At 34.1% G+C, this 19,383-nt stretch overlaps 1 protein-coding gene across 1 annotated transcript in view; it reads left to right on the top strand.

Moving 5' to 3' along the window:
• Positions 1-16,976, top strand: part of LOC140533469 (cadherin-related family member 3-like) — a 110,856-nt gene extending 93,880 nt beyond the window's left edge. Inside the window, exons 13-17 of the mRNA XM_072653210.1 lie at positions 3,170-3,300; positions 5,636-5,728; positions 6,380-6,449; positions 7,443-7,479; positions 16,595-16,976. Of these exons, the coding sequence (XP_072509311.1) occupies positions 3,170-3,300; positions 5,636-5,728; positions 6,380-6,449; positions 7,443-7,479; positions 16,595-16,653 (390 nt within the window). The 3' untranslated portion in view covers positions 16,654-16,976. The remainder of the gene's footprint in view (positions 1-3,169; positions 3,301-5,635; positions 5,729-6,379; positions 6,450-7,442; positions 7,480-16,594) is intronic.
• The last annotated feature ends 2,407 nt before the right edge of the window (positions 16,977-19,383 follow it).

Here is a 19,383-nt window from a genome sequence, read left to right as displayed (position 1 = left end):
ATTTAATGTTCACCTGAGGTATAATTAAGGTACATCCCAGGAATTTTAGTACATGTTTAATCATTATCATTTTCTTTAATATAATATTTGTTTCTATAATTAATTCTTTGACTAATACATTATTTAGCATATCATTGTTAAGCCTCCATATTTGGTCTCTATCTTTTGTTTTTGCTCCTTAGTGTTTTGCTGCATTGTGATTAACAAATATGTTTACTATTTGACTTGTAAAATGTCTTTCAATATTTCTTCAATAAAAGTTCTGAAAGAAGACTGAGAAATATGTATATTCTTTAGGTCACCTATGGAGAATATGCCATAAGTATTTTAGCTCTAGTTTCTGAGGAATATCTGTAATTCTGCCTTTTAATAATATTTCGGATTGATTTATCCAAAATCTAGAGAATGACATTAAAGTCTCCTACGTTTATCATATATATCATATATACTTTTATCATATATTACATATTATATTTATCATAGTGCTTTGCTATAAGGTTCGACAATTGACTCTGTCTTCAAAATCTTTATCAGTTTGACAGCTGAATACTTAGCAAATTGTAGATGTACTTCTAGTTTCATATGAAACTAGAAGGGATAGTTAAAACTTTTAAGTACTCAATGGAAATCCAAAAAGATCAATAGGCTAAAACGATGGGTAAAAAAATCTATTAATATCTATTAAATGCATATAATCAGAATAAATGTAATAATGATATTATTATCATTAAATACTTATTATCTGCCAACAGAAAAAATTTTTTTCTGTTCTTCTGAGTAACTTTGGTGAATATGGCATTGCATGTTGGATAATTTAACTTCTGATGTGGAAAAAGGTTATTGGTTGGTAATATAAGAAGGAAATTATCAAAGGAAGGAATTAATTACATTACTGCTAAATCACTATAGCTAGGTTGATTAAAACTAAAGTTTTTACTGTGATCAATAATTCTAAAACTAAAATGATAAGAAGGAAGGATTAAGGAATTAAGGTCAGCCTTATGTCTTCTTATAATTGAGTTAATTTCCCCCTGTGAATTTAGATGCTACAGCATTTGAAGCACATAATACTGTTGATATTGTTTTGGTCACTGCTTCTATCAGCATTACTGTAGTTTTCTTATTTAACTCTTTTGTTGTGACTGTTTATTTTTGCTTTGTTTGATAGCATGATTGCAATTCCTGTCTTTTTTTCTATCTGATATATGATGAATGTTGTTTCAGTACTTGTTTTTTATTTTATGTGCATTTTTTAAATTTGGGTATTTTTCTTGTAAACAACAGATTGTGGGGTGTTGTGTACTTATCCATTTGTTTCACTTTTTTTCATTGTATTGGCTTGTTTTATTCATTCACACTTAAAGTTATAAGGGCTACATTTACATTTTTATCTATTTGTGTCTATTTTTTCCCTGAATTAGGAATTTTTGCTTCTCTGGAAAGAGAACTCATTGTTTCTTCAGTTATTTTTGCTAAATATATTTTAATGCAACCTTATTCCCACAGTTTTCCCCCTTCAACCTTAAGCTTCACTCCTCCTCTTTATCACAAACTTTTCCTACTTTTGAATTTTTGTAATTTCTTTGTCTTTTCCTCCTTTTATTTAGTTATCTAATTCTTTCCCTCTTTTTTCCTCTCAATTAAATAGCCAAGTAAAATATCCTCTCCTTATTCTATTTGCTTTGCTAGATCTTCTTTTCATTTGTAGGGAGGGATGAGTGACTATCATAGTGTGGCTCAAATAGAGGCAGAGTAGACATCTCTAGCCTCTTCTCTTCCCACATTCCTGCAAAAGAGACTCATTCCTGCCTAGAGGGGAAGCAGGAAGAGGCCACTCTCCTCAGAAGGAGGAAATACTGGACTAGAAGTATATCTATCTGTTCCATTAAATATTTTTAGTCTAGGCTCCAGGGTATGTGATCTGGTTCCATGTAACTTCTGATTACTTTGTCATTTCTAGGGGGAAAGAGGACCCCAAGTTCTATATCCAAGGTTTAACTCCTTTCCTATCTAATACCTGCTCCACAATAAACATACATGGAAACTAGGAAAGAAACCCAGACAACGTGGAGTGAAGGCGCTCTCCCGTTGGAAGTGAAGTAACTCAGCTCAACCAAGAGGAGGGTCCTGAATCTCACGCAAAGGGAAACTCCCCGAATTCTCCAGTGTAGCAAACTGGACTACCAGCTCTATTCATGTCTTCCTGGAGTTTTATTCCCTCATCAACCTGTGTGGCATTGGCCTCTTCCATTAAAGCGTTTAACAAAACATCACTATGTACTTTGAAATTCCCTAGTGGAAATGGATTGAAGAGGAAAATTATTAGCCAAGTATTAAAAAAAACATGGGAAATGTGAATGTCCAAGGAACAGATAGATAACTTCCAGGAGAATTTCATTGGGGCCATATACTTATCCAGCCAAACTCAAAAAAGGAATAGATATTAAGTCATAGTCACAGAGAGAAAGTCTGAATGTCAGTCAAGAGCAAGAAATAATCTTATTCTTCCTCTTGTATCAGTGTGTCAGAGTAAGGTCATTTTTACCTTTAATGTTAGGTGATTCTGTAAAACATCTGATTGACTGAACAATGATTTTCCCTTACTCATATTCACTGCTGTCCTGGGTTCTTGGCCTTGCTTTCTTTTGGTTGCAGTGTGCGAATCATAGATCTCAATCTTTCTGTTTCTGATTCAGAGCTTCTAGGCTCACCTTAATTTCTTAATCCTTCCTTCTTATCATTTTAGATTTGGAATTATTGATCACAGTACAAACTTTATTTTTAATCAACCTAGTCAAAATGATTTAGCAGTAATGTAATTAATTGCTTCCCTTGATAATTTCCTTCTTATATTACCAAACAATAACCTGTTTCCACATCAGAAGTAAAATTATCCAATATTTAACGCCGTATTCACCAAAGCTACTTCGGAGAACAGGTAAATTTTTTTTCTGTAGGCAGAAAATTAATTATTTAAATTTGGAAATGCTTAATTTTTTTCTAACTATAGTAATAATAGTGGCCAAAGACTCATTTTATTAAAAAAAGTAAGTTGACATACAAGAATAGAATACTTAGAAGTCATCTCAAATGGAGAAAAACTTCAAGATATGCTATATTTCCAAGACATCTTCTTATTAATGTTTAGTAAGTGTTCTCTTATTTTCAGGTTACTACATCTATATTAAGGAGAATTTCTTATTATTGGAGGCCTGATAATTGGATTTCTGCAGTGATAACTATAACAGGTGTCCTTTTTTTGATGTGTGTCTATGCTGTTGCATGGTGTCTTTTCAAAGAGTAAGGTTTGAATTATTACTTCTCTTTAAACCTTTCAATTCCTGGTAAAGACAATAAAAAATGACTAAAAGAGACCATAAAAGAGGATGTCTAAGCTAAGGACCTGAGAAATGATGAAATATGTCAAGATTAAAAAAAAAAAAAACTTTTGCCTGAAATATAGTTAATTAAAGAGCATCATGGCAACACAAATCCATCTAAATAGACAGAATATCTCATTTTCTACCTTGCTTCATTTATAGAGATCTGGGTTGATATATTTTTTAAAATGGTATGTTTGCTTAGTTTTCAGAAGGAGGTATAGGAGAAAATAGTTGTATTAAGCAATGAGGCATTTTCCCTTGAAACTTTATCTGACTATTCCAAGAATCATTCATTTAGTCCATTACCTACAAATGTGTAAGTGACAAACCTATTGGAAATATCACCAGGAACGAAGGAATGAGGTTTTCTTATGTAAATGATTTATTGAAATAGGGACTTTCTGATAGTAATACCTCTATCTCATATATAACAAAGGAATATTCATTCACTACCCCTGATTATTATAAGTAATAGAAAAGGCAGATTTTCAAATGGAATGAGGGAATCTGAATAGGATAAATTTATTTATAAACTAAAATATAAGTGACTCTATTACTACAATAGTAATTTATAAAACAGGATTAAGATATTAGACAATCAGAAATATGCTGTATATCTTGTATATTTCAGTGAGACACTTTGCAAAATTTCTCATGATATTCCTGTGGACAAAACAAAATGCCAGTACAGTCAGATATGTTCAGAATTGGTTAGATGACTGGATGTGACCCAGAGAGTTGTTTGATGGATCAGTATAAATCTAAAGAAAGATATATAGTGCTTTGCTGTAAGGTTTCACAATTGACTTTATCTTCAAAATCTTTATCAATTTGACAGCTCAATACTTAGCAAATTGTAGATGGAGTTCTAGTTTCATATGAAACTAGAAGGAATAGTTAAAACTTTTAAATACTCAATGGAAATCCAAAAAGATCAATAGGCTAAAATGATGGGTAAAAAATCTATTAATGTCTATTAAATGCATATAATCAGAATAAATGTAAATCTATACTTAAGTTAAAATATCAACAGGATACATAAAACATAGGAGAGAGCTAATTAGATAGCCATTCATGTGAAAAAGTTTTTTTTTTAAATTTCTCTTAATAATTTGAATCAACATTTCATAACACTACTCTTGTCTTTGGCTTGACCATTGCTTCTAATTATCCTTGACTGGAATATCATCCTTGTCCCTCTGGTACTTATATTCTGCTGGACATCTCTACTAAAATTTCTTATTGGCAACTCTAATTCAGTAAGTCATAAACCAAAATCATCTTTCCCCTCTAAATCCACTCTTCCTAAATTTCTTATTTCTTTCAAATGCCTGGATATTTTTCTGATTAACCAGATTTGAAAGTTTAGAATAGTAATTGGCTGTTTATTCTCCCTTAGCCACCCTTTATCCAACAAGTTGCCAAATATTCTTAATTTTCCCTTCACAATATTTCTTGCTTCCATTCCTCCTTTCCTCTTACATAACCACCATCCTACTTCACTCTCATCTGAACTGGCAACCAACTTCATAACGTGTCTCGCTTCTGTTCTTGTCCCTTTCTAGTCCATCTGCCAAATGAAGATTCCTATATTACAAATGTAATCATGCCACACATACCCCAGCTCAAATAGCTTTGATAGCCTCTGCAACCTGACACTTGCCTGTTCAGTTGTTTTTCAGTCACACCTGACTCTTTGTGACCCTATTTGGGATTTTCTTGGCAAAGATATTGGAGTGGCTTGTCATTTCCCCTCTCCAGCTCATTTTACAAATGAGGAAACTGAGGCAAATAGGATCAAGTGACTTGCTCAGAGCCACACAACTAGTAAGTGTCTGATGCTGGATTTGAACTCAGGTCTTCCTGATTCCAGGACTGCCTGTGTCCACTCTGCCACCTCTCTGCCCTGACTCTTGTCTACCTGCACAAAAAGTGGATAATGAGAAATGAGACAGGAAGTGTAGTTGTTGAATGACTTTAAATAATAAACTCAGGAGTTTTTATTTCATCCCATAGACAATAGAGAGCCAAGGAAGACTCTTAAAGGGAAGAATAACACAGTAGACTTGAATTTTGAAAAGTTACTTCCTCAACTATGTAGAGGATGATTTGGAAAGGAATGTGTCTCTGCAGACACAGTGTAACTTGTGTGTCTGTGGATTAGCAAATATTTCATCACTATTAATGTTAACCACTTGTACTTTGGATGCCTGTATCTTTCATATTAACATATATTGTTCTCATAACATTAGTGCTCCAGGATGTTCAAGATTCTTTCCCAGTTGTTACCAGCATCAAATGAGCCAGCCAAGCGTTACTACCAAGGAAGTCATAGAGATGTCAAGGTAGAAGAAAAGTTCAATTTTTTTATAATCTCAACTATCTTTGAGCTTTTAGCAATTATTTCAATACATTTTAAAGGTGAAGACATGGTTAAATTTCTTTTTCTCTTTATTAGATATGTATTATTTTTAAGCAAAATGATCATAATTCAATTTTATAACTTTTGCCAAAAATGGCTTAATTTTAGGACCAACTTTTCCTGCTTGGCATCTATAACATAGACTTTTGCGCAGGGCATATCTCATTTACCCGTGAACATGTATTGTAGGTTCCTAGCCCCTAAACTTCATTCTTCATCACTTTCTTTCATTATGTAAAGAAGGCTCATTGAAGGTTTAAACATTACAATTCTTCCTGAAGAAAAATGATTATCTTTTGATGCTGCATTACAGGAAAGACATTTGAACTTGGTCAGACCTTATTTGTTCTTGATTCTGATTAGGCTTGGTCCCTTTGCCATTAAGATCAACATTTAATTGAAAAATAATAATAAACTTTTACAGATGCCCCCTATTCTATAACCTAAGAAAACAATCTGGAGGCTGGGTCTATCTATCTCCCAACAATATTGGGTTTAATTATAATTGGGGATAAATTATCAGAAAAAGTGCCCTGGTATACAGTCTTAATATTTGTTTCATGGTACTGTTTAGGAACATGGACTCATTTAACAGCCAACAAAAGTCAAATCTGAAGTCAACATTACTGCCTGGAAATGAAAATGTAAGTATGAAGAAGAAAGTTAAATCAGTTTTTATTAAGCCAAGCACTTCTGAACCTTCAAGCTTGAAGGGGAGTAAAATGCATCTTAATAATAATTAAGAGCTGACATACTGAGAATTATAAGCAAAAAGGAGCAAACATAATACAAAACTGAGGGAAAGGAAGAGTAGAAATTAAAAAAGGTAAACAATAAAATCCCTTAAAAGACTGACTGCTAGAAGCCAGGGGTAAGGAAATTAAACTACTTAAATGAAGAAGAATAGTGAAGTTTTATAATTCTAATGGATTAAATATTTTAACATAGAAAATCCATACTTATTTTGCTTTTGTTTCTTTGAAATGTTCAAAGTCATGAGATAAATTATACCAGTTTGGGAATTCTTGGAAGGTAGGGTAAAGGCTGAGGGATAGGAAAAAGGTAACTGGCTAAGACATTTACTAAATGTAAAATTACCAAACATTCTTGACCTTTTGGGGACCCAAACTTTAAATGACAGAAGATACTGTCATATACACTATCATAGATAGATAGAAATACACATGTATGTATATGCATATATTATGTATGTATGTATATATAAACAATGGGATTATATACATATGCACATAATAGGAGTTAGTTTAGAGTAATACAATTTTAGAACTAATATAAATTATTCCAACCTCCTAATTATACCATTGAGAAAATTGAGGCCAATAGAATTGAGGTAACTGATCAAGTTTTCTAGAGCAAATTGGTAGAACCAGGACAAGAAGCCGGGTCTCCTGATTCTCAGTCTATAGTATCTTGGTGCCTTAAATTATTATTCAGGTTGACTAGTTCTTGTGACTTCATATTACATTAGTGATTTTAAAATAGTGTGACTAATGAACAGAAAAGGTAAAATTCCACTTAAGTAACAGAAAAAGCATCAACTATGTCAACATCTAGAAATATGAAGACATATTTAGGATAGAGTAGTAATTGTATTTTTTTTTTTCATTTTCTTACAGACAGCAACAGTTTATGATGGACGTGCAATTGATCCTGGTAAGAGGCAGATGAATTAAAAAACACACGTATTCTTAATGTTTATAGTTTTAAAAAAATTTGTGGATAAAGATATAGTTTTAAATGTCGATTAAGATAAGGCTATCAATGATATTGATTTCATGAACCGTTCTTCTAAATACAAAATGAATTAAATCCTTTCATCTAATTTTGCAGCATTCCTGAGACTGCTATTTCAAAGGTCAAAAGAGCTAAATCTGATCATCTTTTTAGGTAACTCTTAGCTCATTGAGCTTTCTGCAGCATCTGACACTATTGATCAGCCTCTTCTCCTGGATATTCTCTAATTCTTTGACTGTTACGATTTTACTCTCCTCTGATTTTCTTCCTGCCTTTCTGATGGTTTATCTTCAGTCTCTTTCATTGGTATAATCCTCTTCTTACATCTTTGTGTAGATGTCCCCTAAGGATTTGTCTTGGGCCCTCTTTTTGGTCTTCTCTACCCTCTATCCCTTGGAAATACTACTTTTTGCTCTTCCATTTTCTTTTCAATTGAATCTGACTCTTTAGTGACTCTTTTATTTGGAGTTTTCCTGGCAGAGATATTGATGTGACTAGCCATTTCCTTCTCTAACTCATTTTACACATGGGGAAACAGCATTAAGTGATTAGACAGGGTCACACACACAGCTAGTAAGTGTTTAAGCTGGATTTGAACTTAGGTATCCCTGACTTCAGGCTCAGTGCTCTACCCACTGTACCACCTAGCTACCTCTTTACAACCCCATTTAGAGTTTTCTTGGCAGATACTGAAGTGGTTTGTCATTTCCTTCTCCAGCTCATTTTACAGATGAAGAAACTGAGGCAAGCAGGGTTAAGTGACTTGCCCAGGGTCACATAGCTAGTAAGTATCTATAATCTCATGCCAGGAAGTTGACTTCTTGACTCCAATTCAAAAACACTATCCACTATACCACCTCACTGCCCTGGAAATACTTAAAGTTTTAAATGTTCTTTCTACATAGATGAGTTCCAAATCTCTCATCTTCAGGGCTAAACTACTCCCTGCACCATAATGCTGGATATCTGTACCTATCTATTCTAGTATCATTGCTAACACAACATGTAAGACCATCATTCCCTTCTTCACCTTCTCCCCTTCCCCAGGTGTCCTTTCTTAGAATTTCAGTGTTCAGGTTATTGAAACTACCATCCTCTTGGGTACCTAGGCTCAAAACCTTCAAGTCATCTTTGATTTCATATAGCCTTTTTGTTTGATTTTTTCATTCTTTCTCCCCCTCCTTCTTTTAAAAAGTCTTATGATTTTGCGTATTTTGATGTTACAAACATTTATAGACAACTCCTACTCCTTGTAAGAGCTCTTGCAATAAAATAAAAGTTAAGTAAAACTAATTACGCAGTGACGTCAAAAGCACATGCAACATTTCACAACTGAAAAATGTGGGAGAGGCAGTGGGCCAACAAGATATTGGAGTACTGTTGGTGGATCTGTGAATGGGTGCAACCAAAACAAAAAGTTACTAAACTGTGTGTGCCTTCTGATGCAGCCACAACACTGCTAAGCCTATATCCCATAGCAATAGAAGAAAGAGGAAACGGTCACTTAAGTACAAAAATATTTAGAACAGCTTTTTTTTTGCGGTGGCAAAAAAACAAACAAGAAACTAAAGGGACTTTCCTTTCTTCCAGACATTTATCTTAGTTGTCCCTTTCTCTTAATTTACGCTGTCATACTCTCCTTCAGGCTGTAATTATGTTTTCCTCAGTGTCTTCTGTAGGTTGATTTATCTCCAATTGCGCATCTCATTCTAACTTGAATTTGTGGTCTACAGATAATCAAATAATCATCCTGATCTATTTCATTTTACTGTGCTGTCTTTCTGCACTAGGATGCATAAACTTTTTGAGGTCAGGGACTGTCTTTTTGCTGGTTTTTCTATTTCTAGAGCTCAGCACAGTGCCTGGAAGATAGTAAGTGCTTAATAAATGATTGTGGATGGATCATTTGACTTTATTTACTTAAACTGGTCAAATTAACCAGTTATTTTGGTGTGATATTTAAAGACTTCAGTGTTTCAGCTTTAAAAGAAAGAACTCAAATTAACTATGTGAGTATGAATGTGTGTGTTCATGTGTGTGTGTCTGTGTTGAGCACTAAACTTCCATGACACTTGGCATTGAAACCCAACACAACTCATTGATGATAGATTGATGATAGAAAGATGATGTAGACATTTACACAATGAAGGAAAAATGAAAGAATAGAATAAAGTGGATTGAGTTCCAGGCAAATGTAGAATTAAAAGTTGTAAGCATAATTTCTTGTAAGTCAATAATAAAAATCAATAATGTCAAGAAAGGAAACCAAAGAAACTTAATTATACTTAAAGGTACCATACTAATACATTAATAACAGTGATGATAATAATCACTATTTTTGTATTGCCTACTAAATGCCAGTACTGTGCTGAGTACTTTATAAATATTATCAAGTAATTTACAAATATCACAAATATTTCCATATATATTGCTTTAAACTTTGCAAAATACTTTGCATATATCTAATTTTGTTCTATATACAACCCTGGGAAGTAGTGCTATGATTATCTGCATTTTGCAAATGAGGAAACTGAGGGAGACAGAGATTAAGTGACTCACCCAGGGTCACACAGCTTGTAATTGAGGAAAGATTTGAACTTAGATCTTTCTGGCTCCAGATCCATAAATCTATCCAAGTTAGTGAAGCTAACCTTTTCAAATATGATGAAAGAATAATTTTATTAAATATGAATGCACTCCATGTTTATGTTACCTTTCATGAGAAAATAGCATAATTTTGATAAAAGGATCCCTTCTCTATCCCCTAGAGTCCTAATTTCAAACAATGGCCAGTGATAAAACAAAAGGTTCATGATTAGGGGATAGTTCGTTGAATTATTTCACTAAGGGTTTAGAGCCAGTGAAAAACCTGAAAAGGGATGATGGCTTGAGAGAGAACTTAATAGAAGTGGGAGTATAGTGAGAGTAAAGAATAAATTTAAGAGGCTCCCCCCTTGGCTTCAACTCTCCTCTTCACCCTGCTTCACATGTCTTCTCACTGCTTCTATGACTATCTCTCTATGTATATCTTTCGGCCACTGCCACATTCTTTCTGTTTGTCTTTGTTTCTATCTTTGCCTTTGTCTCGGCCTCTCTGTCTCTTACTCTGTGTCTTGCTGTCTGTCTCTTTTTCTCTGTGCCTATCTGTCCCTATTTCTATCTGTTTCCTCTCTTGCTTTCATTATGAAGTGGAAAACCACGGTCACTCAATGATACTGACGGGTGATTGTATATAGAGGACAGAAGAAAGCTTCATTAGTAGTCCCTTTCAAGGAAAATCAGATGCAGATTCAGGGCTTTTTGCCTTAAGGAATGGGAGAAAGGGCCAGAATTCTTGGTTTGAGAGTAAGAGAAAAGGAAGGAGAGAGAGTTGGAGACAGAACTCTGTGGTCCTGTTATTCAGATAAGAACTTGAACTGATGCAACAACTTTATAGGGGAGAAAGGGACGATTGAGAAATATCTATATGGTTTTGTCTTTCCTTCCCTCTTATCATAAATCACTACTTACAACAAAACTCAACTATGGGCTGGAGGCTAAGAGGGTGATATAGGAAACAAACTAAAATAGCAACGAACACAGAGGGAAGGGGGAAGAGGCAGAAGGAAAAGCCCAAGTGTGCATAGCAGAGGGAAGGAGAATTCTTACAGACACTGGCTTTCTCCAGGTAGGCATCCACAAAGAAAAGATGGACAGAAAGGAAATAGATGATTTCTTGAAACATCACAGGCCCCAAACAGAGGAATCATACTACAATAATGAGAGATTACAATTGTGGGGAAAACTGCTGGAGCTCTAGGGCTCCGCTAAAAGCAAAGAAACTAAGAACTTTTTCCTAGTCTTACTGATAATACCATATTTCAGATGGTAGAGGAAGCAAAAATAGGAAATTCTCTTCTTGATCTGATATTGTATTTTGGGAGAACATAACCACAGTATCCTAGCTAATAGAAAACTAGGCTGCATTAAGAGAGAATGAGTTTTCATGAATAAGGAGGAGGTAATCCAACTCTACTCTGTCCTAGTCATCTCAAGTTTTGATATACATTCCTTTTTAGGAAGTACATTGACATACACAAGAGTATTTCAAAGAGGGCACCCACAGTAATGAAAGAATTCAAGCCATACGAGGATCAGCTGACAGAACTGAACTGATAATTGGTTACAATGGAAGAGAAAACTTTGGGGCAGATAGGATAGTTCTTTACAAATTGCTTCATGTAGAAGAGGGATTAAATTTGGGATGTTTTGTCCCATAGAGAAGTAGAAATAAAGGGTGAAAGGTGTTTAGGCAAATTTAGCTTTGATATATGAAAAAAACTTTATAAAATTGTCTAATCAAAGGTAGATTGAGCTATGTCAGGAGATAGTGGACCCACTCTTTATTGGAGGTTTCAATCAAAGACTGGATGACCTCTGGTTGTGTATCTTGTAGAAAGGATTCTTTTTTGGCAGCATGGGTGGTCATAAGTGGCCCCTGAGGTATTTTCAAGTTTTGAGATGCTATGACTTTGAGTGTGTATGTAGGTCAGCAACTATCTATAATTATAAGTCAATTAAATGTGTGACAGATCATTCAGTACTTAAGTTTCCTAGTATGAGAAATAGCATAATTTTGGTAAAGAGCTCCTCTTTTGATCCCCTGGAGTCCTAGTTTCAAAACTTTAGGATTTAATCCAATACATACTGGTTTTGTTGTTTGGCTTTGAGCCTGATCGAAGTTTATTTTGGAGAGTGTCTGTTAATGCACGTGTGTACATGTTAGGTCAATGAGATAGTTTGAAATTAGTAAAGGATTGATTTTTAGCTGAATCTTTTGGCTCCATATGCTTATTGGGTTTTTTTTTAATGCATAGCTACTTGCAGAATATTCACAATAAATTACATATGTATGCTACATATGCTACATACCTAAAGCAGACATACATAATGCTTAATAGAATGTAGTGTTAATTTACATTTCTAATGTGTTCTCAAATGAAGCAAGAACATTTGTAACCATGCTTCTGACAAATAATTACAAGTTCAATGTTTCATCAAAAATTTACTAGAGTAACCAAGGAGTAAACAACTAATGCCTTGGAATAAAGAGTATATGCTAGTTACTTCCCAAATATACCACATGATGTCAGCACTACACCACCAAAATTAGAATTGGTAGTTGAATGAAAGGAATAGCTATTGAAAAAAATCTGTAGGTTTCAGAAAATGAAAAACAGTATATATGCAACAATTTTTCTCTCTATGACAAGAAGTATCATAGAGTTCTGCAAATTCAAATGTGTTCAACTTAATTATCTTGATATTAAATACTGGTGGCCACTTTTGAGAAACCTCCAATTGTATTATTTTAATCTTCCATAAATTCGATTATGAATATAAAAAATTAAATTCAATTAAACAAACACACCATATTTTCCTAGCTCTTTGGAATGCAATTAGAAAAGTGAACAGTTCCTGACCTCAAGGAGTTAACATTATAATGATCTGCATATTTCTGTAACATATCGATCACTTTATATATGCATACATGTATGTATATATCTTATACATACGTAAGTAATATCAAATAACAGATAGAAAGAGAGAACCAAGACCTAAAAAGAAAGGAATAGATCTGGCAAGTTTTCATGGTAGTAGTAAGTGAACTAAATCCTTAAAGAAATATAAATTTTCTAAGAGGCAGAGATGAGTAAGCAGTGGATTCCTGGCATTTGTGTTCAATTGGCCAATTGCATTGTTTCTGTCAGGTAACATGAAACGTAGGTAAACTGTTCCTAATAATGTATGGAATAATCAACCAAGCAATTAATTATCCAGACTGCCTGAATGTGTTCTAATTGCCTACTAACAATTCACTTGGGGGTCTTCCAGAGGTAGAGCCAAGATGGTGGAGCAGAGAAAGCACATGGCTATGCTCTCCCAACATTTCCCTCCAAACAATTTTAAAATAATTCTTCAAATTGAATTCTGATTGGCAGAGCCAACAAAAGATCAGAATGAGATATTCTTCCAGCCCAAGACAATATAGGAGGTTTGGAAAGAGAGATCTGTGAAACAGAGAAGGAGGCTGGCCTAGAGCCCACATGGATGAAACACCAGTGGAGGGAGTAGGTGGCAGTGACAGGAGCATCAACATCATTGGGAGCTCTCAAGCCAGAGACAGTAAGGGGGCCTGGCAAACGGTCAGAAAGTGATTACAGGGTAACCATGTGCTAGCACCAGTAGACCAGATGCTGTTTGGCAGCTCTGTTGCCTATACCCACTTCTAGGTAATAGTTCAAGAGCTAAGATGCACACTTTTAGTCAAGAAGCAGTAGAACCCCTAAAGGACAGTATAAATTGCAGTCCCAAGGGATCATGGGCTCTTCCTGGGTAAGGACCAGAGTGCAGATGCGAGAGCAGTGACTGCGCCTTTGGCCAGATCACAACAACTTGGAAGGACTAAAAACTTCCAAACTGCCAGAATTAGCTCTGCAAACAATAGTGCACAAAAAACTTGAAGCCTGGATGTACAAATGGATTCTACCAAACATTTAAAGAATAATTCATTTCAATACTATAAAAACTATTTAACAAAACAGACAAAGAAAGAGTTTATAAAATTCCTTTTATGACACAAAGATGGTTTTGATACCTAAACCACGGGGAGCAAAAACAGAGTTTTCTTTAACTCTAGACTTATTTTCTTAATTCATTTGAGAAGAAAATGGTAAACCACTGCAGTATCTTTGCCAAAAAACAAGGAAACAAAAACCATGGAGAGTATGGTCCATGGGATTATGAAGAGCCAGACATGGCTGAACCACAATAACAGCTACAATGGTGTTAGTAAACTCTCTCAAAGATCCAAGCTTTTGGGGTAAGAAATCAGCATTTTGCAAAAATTGCTAGGAATACTGGAAAGCAGTTTGGCAGAAACTAGGTACAAACCAATATTGCACACTGTGTACAAAAGATAAGGTCAAAATGGATACATGCTTTAGACATACAGGGTGATACAAGTAAATTAGGGCGACATGGAAAAATGTACCTGTCAGATGTACGGATAAGGGGATAGTGTATGACCAAACAAGAAACGGAGAGTATTATGGGAAGTAAGATAGATAATTTTGATTAAATGAAATTAAGAAGTTTTTGTACAAACAAAAACTAATGCAGTCGACATTCGAAAAAAATGGAAAACTAAGAAAAAATCATAGCAAGTTCCTCTGATAAAGGTCTCATTTCTCAAATTTATAAAAATATGAACTATTCCCTAACTGATATTACTATTAATGTTAACCAACATTTTTAAACCTTGACTATATAGGAATACAAGGAAAGGCAAAAACACTTGCTGTCCTTTGAGTAACTTTTATTCAAATGGGGGAAATAACATGTAAAAAATAGGTACATGCAGCATATATATGTGTATATATATGTGTGTGTATATACACCAAGTACACACATACATGAGTGTATACAAGAGTTTAGCTCAGAAGAAATTACATACATAGATCTGAGAATCATTTACATAGAAATGATAATTAAATCCATGAGAGTTGATGAGATTAGCATGAACTATTTTATAAAATGGAGGGTCCAGGGCAGACTGTACTGGGACATTCATAGTAAGCTGGCATGGGATGGATGAAGGCACAGCAAGGAGACATTTGGACAGATATAAAGGAGAGAGCCATGTCCAGGAAACTTAATATTCTAGAGGGTGATCCATCCTGTCAAATTATGCAGATAGGTTGGGAATGATGTGTATTGATAAAATGTCACATTATTATAGTGATGAATGCTAAATAAGGAAATCTGTGGGTGATAAGGGATAAGAAATGGTAGATAGCTGCCTAATTAATGCAGAAGAACAATCAAACAAGTAAGTATTAAAGTTTATGGTCACAGTTTTTATGCTATTGGCTTTCTTGAAGTTACTATAATATGTCTTACATCAAGAGAATGTGCCTCATATGGAGGGGCCAAAGTAATAGATTTGTTTTTAAGTTCAAGTGATTTTTGCCACTAAAAACCTTGCTAGCTTCTAGCTGGTATGAAAGCTTTTGCCTAGAGGAAGATAAATATACCAATCTGGAAAATCATCAGAAACATTACGGTGATTATCTCTTTGTTGAATTTCATTGAACAAAATACTCTGTCACAGAACTTAAAACAATTGTTTCAATTCGGATTTCATTTGAAATAAATGTTTGTAATTACAATCAATATTTAAGTTTGATAAATCAATAAGATATTAAAATCTGACACTTTGTTATTAAACTGAGCTAACAAAGATTAAAAAAACCAAAATGATTATATTGACGGATCCCTTTTTTCAAGAGGATGGACATTCCATCTCCTGGTTCAAAAAAAAAAATGTTTCTGTGACCCCTCACTCAGCAATTCTTGTCCATACTTTTCCAAAAAATCTCCAACAAAGTGAACTACTCAAGATTCTAGAGACCTTCCATTATAAAACACTCAGAGACACACAGACACAGAAATAGACACACACATATACACATATGTACACACATACATATGTAAAATTAAACAAATTATTTCTTAATTATAAATTATAAAATTTATTCTTAAATTGTATCATATATGGCATATATATGATATATATATATATAATTTCTTCTTAAATTATAACATATGTGAAATATTGTAAAATGCTAACATATCTAGAATATTCCTTTGGCTATACTTCTCATTTAAAACATTCAAAATTGAACCTACGATGTGACTGAGAGGTGGAACAGAATAGTGGATAAAGTGAATGCTGAATGTAGCATCAGAAAGAACTGTTCAAATTCTGTTTCATTAATTTAGTATTTGTGTGACCCTGAGAAATATACATTACCTCTCTCTCTGTTTCCTTATCTGTAAAAGGAGAATAATACTAGTATCTGTTTCGCATGGTTGGAAGGATCAAATTAAATAATATGTGTAAAGTGCTTTGTAAACCCTTAACTGCTATATAAGTGCAAGCTCTTACACGAACAATGGAACTTACACATTAATTGATTTTTTTTTTCTTCAGTGACTGGAAAGCAGTACCTGTTCAACAGTCAGACGGGTGAAATCAAGATGCTGAACTAGCAAGAAAAATGAAACACTACAGACCCCAGTAGAAGATATTTGATTTGATAAGCATAAAGAACACTATTTCTCCATGTCTTCATGTATATTTAGATGTATTTGAAAATGACTTTTTAAAAAATGAAATTGATCAAGAAAAAAAGATATCCAATTGTTTACATTTTCATGCTTTTGTGTAGTACTCGTTTTTTAAAATCAGTCTGATTAATTCTTTGCTGCAATTCTATTAGTGTTCATATAGTATGGAGGTGATTATTGTTTATTAGATATATATTTCACCATAGGCAAAATATTAGTGGAAAATAAAATGAAAGTTACAGCTGTTTGCGGATGTTATTCTGTGTCTCTTTCTTAGATTATGTTGATGCATTGTGAATTCAAGTGTAGAAATATTAAAGAAATAAAAACAAAGTACCACAAAACTTTTCTGCCAAATACCTCAAAAACTAACTCAAAAGTGAATAGATTTATGTGGTGCCTTTCAGCTCTACAATTCTATAATTCTGTGATTTATGGAAAATCATTCAAAAAGTTATTTTTATTTTCTTCTTAGTAGGAAGAAAAATCATTTGATTCAGGTGATTAAAAATACTGCTTACTTTACCTTAGTTACCTTAGTTTACTCTCAATTGGGGCTAAAGTACTATAATTATTACACATTTTGAAAGCTAAGATGTACGTATATTATTCCTTGATGTGAGACTTGGAGGTGATGACTGTTGGAAATTCTTCAAAAGATTAGTTTATCTCAATTTGCATTAAGACAGTGGTATTTGTTATCATTCCCGTTACTACCATAAATAATAGGCAGTTAAGCACAGTCCCAAAGTCAATCACTGACTGCACTGATGTGATATTCCCTTTCATTCTCCCTACACTTCAGACAAAATGGCCTTTTCTCTGCCGCTCCTGAACCCCAAAGGCATACAGCTCTAAGCCTTTGGTCATACTAACATATAGATGCATAGAATGTCCTCCTTGATCCTTTTTCTTCATTGAATTACAAGCCAATTTTTAAAGTTCAACTCAAATGCCTCTTCTCCATTTGGGTTAGGCTGGGAGAAGCAAGATAGAACTCCTGCATGAGGTAGATGGGATGATGATACAAAGATCCATAGAGAAAGCAGAGCTGTTTGACTTCAATTTTGCTTCTGTCTTCTTTGAGAAGAATGACCTTTGGATTGGAAAGAACACTACAAAATTGGCAAGTAGGTAGTTGATACTCATGATAGATAGGAAGATCATAGGAGAACACCTACCTTTCCTTGATGAGGTTAAGCCACCAGGACCAGAAGAACTACATGCCAGGGTATCATAAGAACTGGTACAGGTGATAAGGAACCAATTTCAGTGATCCTGGAAGAGGAATGAGAAGCAACGTTTATTAAGTACTTATGTGCCAGGTGCTGTGCTAAATTTGATCCTTAAAACAGCACCAGGGGAATACTTTTAGGATCCCCGTTTTACAGCTGAAAACATTGAAGGAGGCAGAAGTTGCCTGGGATCACTTAGCTAATTAAATATCTGCAGCCAGAGATTTGAACTCAGGGCTTTAGCAATTCAGGCCCAAAGCTCTATCCACTGCTCCTCCTACCTATTTCAGAAAGAATGTGAAGAATTACAACAGATTAAATGATGTCCCTAAATTTCAAAATTTAAAAAAGAATTGGGTCTACAAAGTATAGGCTAGTGAGTTTGATTTCAATTACTGGCAAAAAGATACTATGAAAAGTATATTAATATGCCTTTAGATTATGATGATAACAGTTCCTTGGATTCATAATTAGTTGAATCATTTGATATAAATAATACTTATTAGTTTAATATCAGCTTGGAAGACATACTCTAGTGAAGTGTTCTATAGATTTGTGCTATGTATCATTTTTATCAATAACTCGGATATAAAGGTACAGATGTTATAACTTATCAGTGTTTTATCTTTTCTAACATCTAGTTTAGTACTCTGCTCAGTCAGTCCTTAATAAATGTTTATTATTATTGTTTGTACTTATAGTATATGAATTGTTTTTTTTTTTAATTCCCATCTTAGCTTATTATGTCTTCAGAGAAGTTCTTGTAGAGCAGCTAGGTGGTGCAGTGGATAGAGTGCTGGTCATGGAGTTAGGAGGACCTGCATTCATATTCCTCCTTGCTAGCTATGTGATCCTGGGCAAATCATTTATCCTGTTTGCCTTAATCCACTGAAGATGGAAATTGTAACACTCCATTATATTTGTCAAGAAACCCCAAATGGGCTTACAAAGAGTCGAATACAACTAATCAACTAAAACAACAATGAAGATCTTATAATAGGATTGTCAAAGTAGTTAAAATTTATCTTGTTGTCCCTTTTTTCCATCTAATGTTCTTTCATACCATCCCCTAGCTGACCAGGGTCTACACTGCCAAGTCCTATCCAGTGAAATTCTGTGAACTTTGTCCCCAACATTCTTCGCTAAAATCCTACATGACTCATGTCTCATTCCCTCAGGACTCTGGACTTTGCTAGATGACAGCTAGCTAATTTGATAAATGAATCCTTGCTAATTTTTGATATTCATTAATAATGAGCGATGGTTCTTAGATGATGTATATTTTAAGTGTCCTTCTGAAGATAGTGTCTTTAATCAAAGGAAGAAACTATATAGAAAATTAATGCCAATATTATCCCAATGATTTGACCTCACTTAGGACATCTTTCATGTATTGAATTTCTTTAATATGGGATTC

The sequence above is a fragment of the Notamacropus eugenii genome, chromosome 3 (assembly GCF_028372415.1).
Source record: "Notamacropus eugenii isolate mMacEug1 chromosome 3, mMacEug1.pri_v2, whole genome shotgun sequence".
NCBI classification, from domain to species: domain Eukaryota; kingdom Metazoa; phylum Chordata; class Mammalia; order Diprotodontia; family Macropodidae; genus Notamacropus; species Notamacropus eugenii.
The sequence above is the reverse complement of the archived record's forward strand: the minus strand, read 5'-3'. Positions and strand labels throughout refer to the sequence as shown.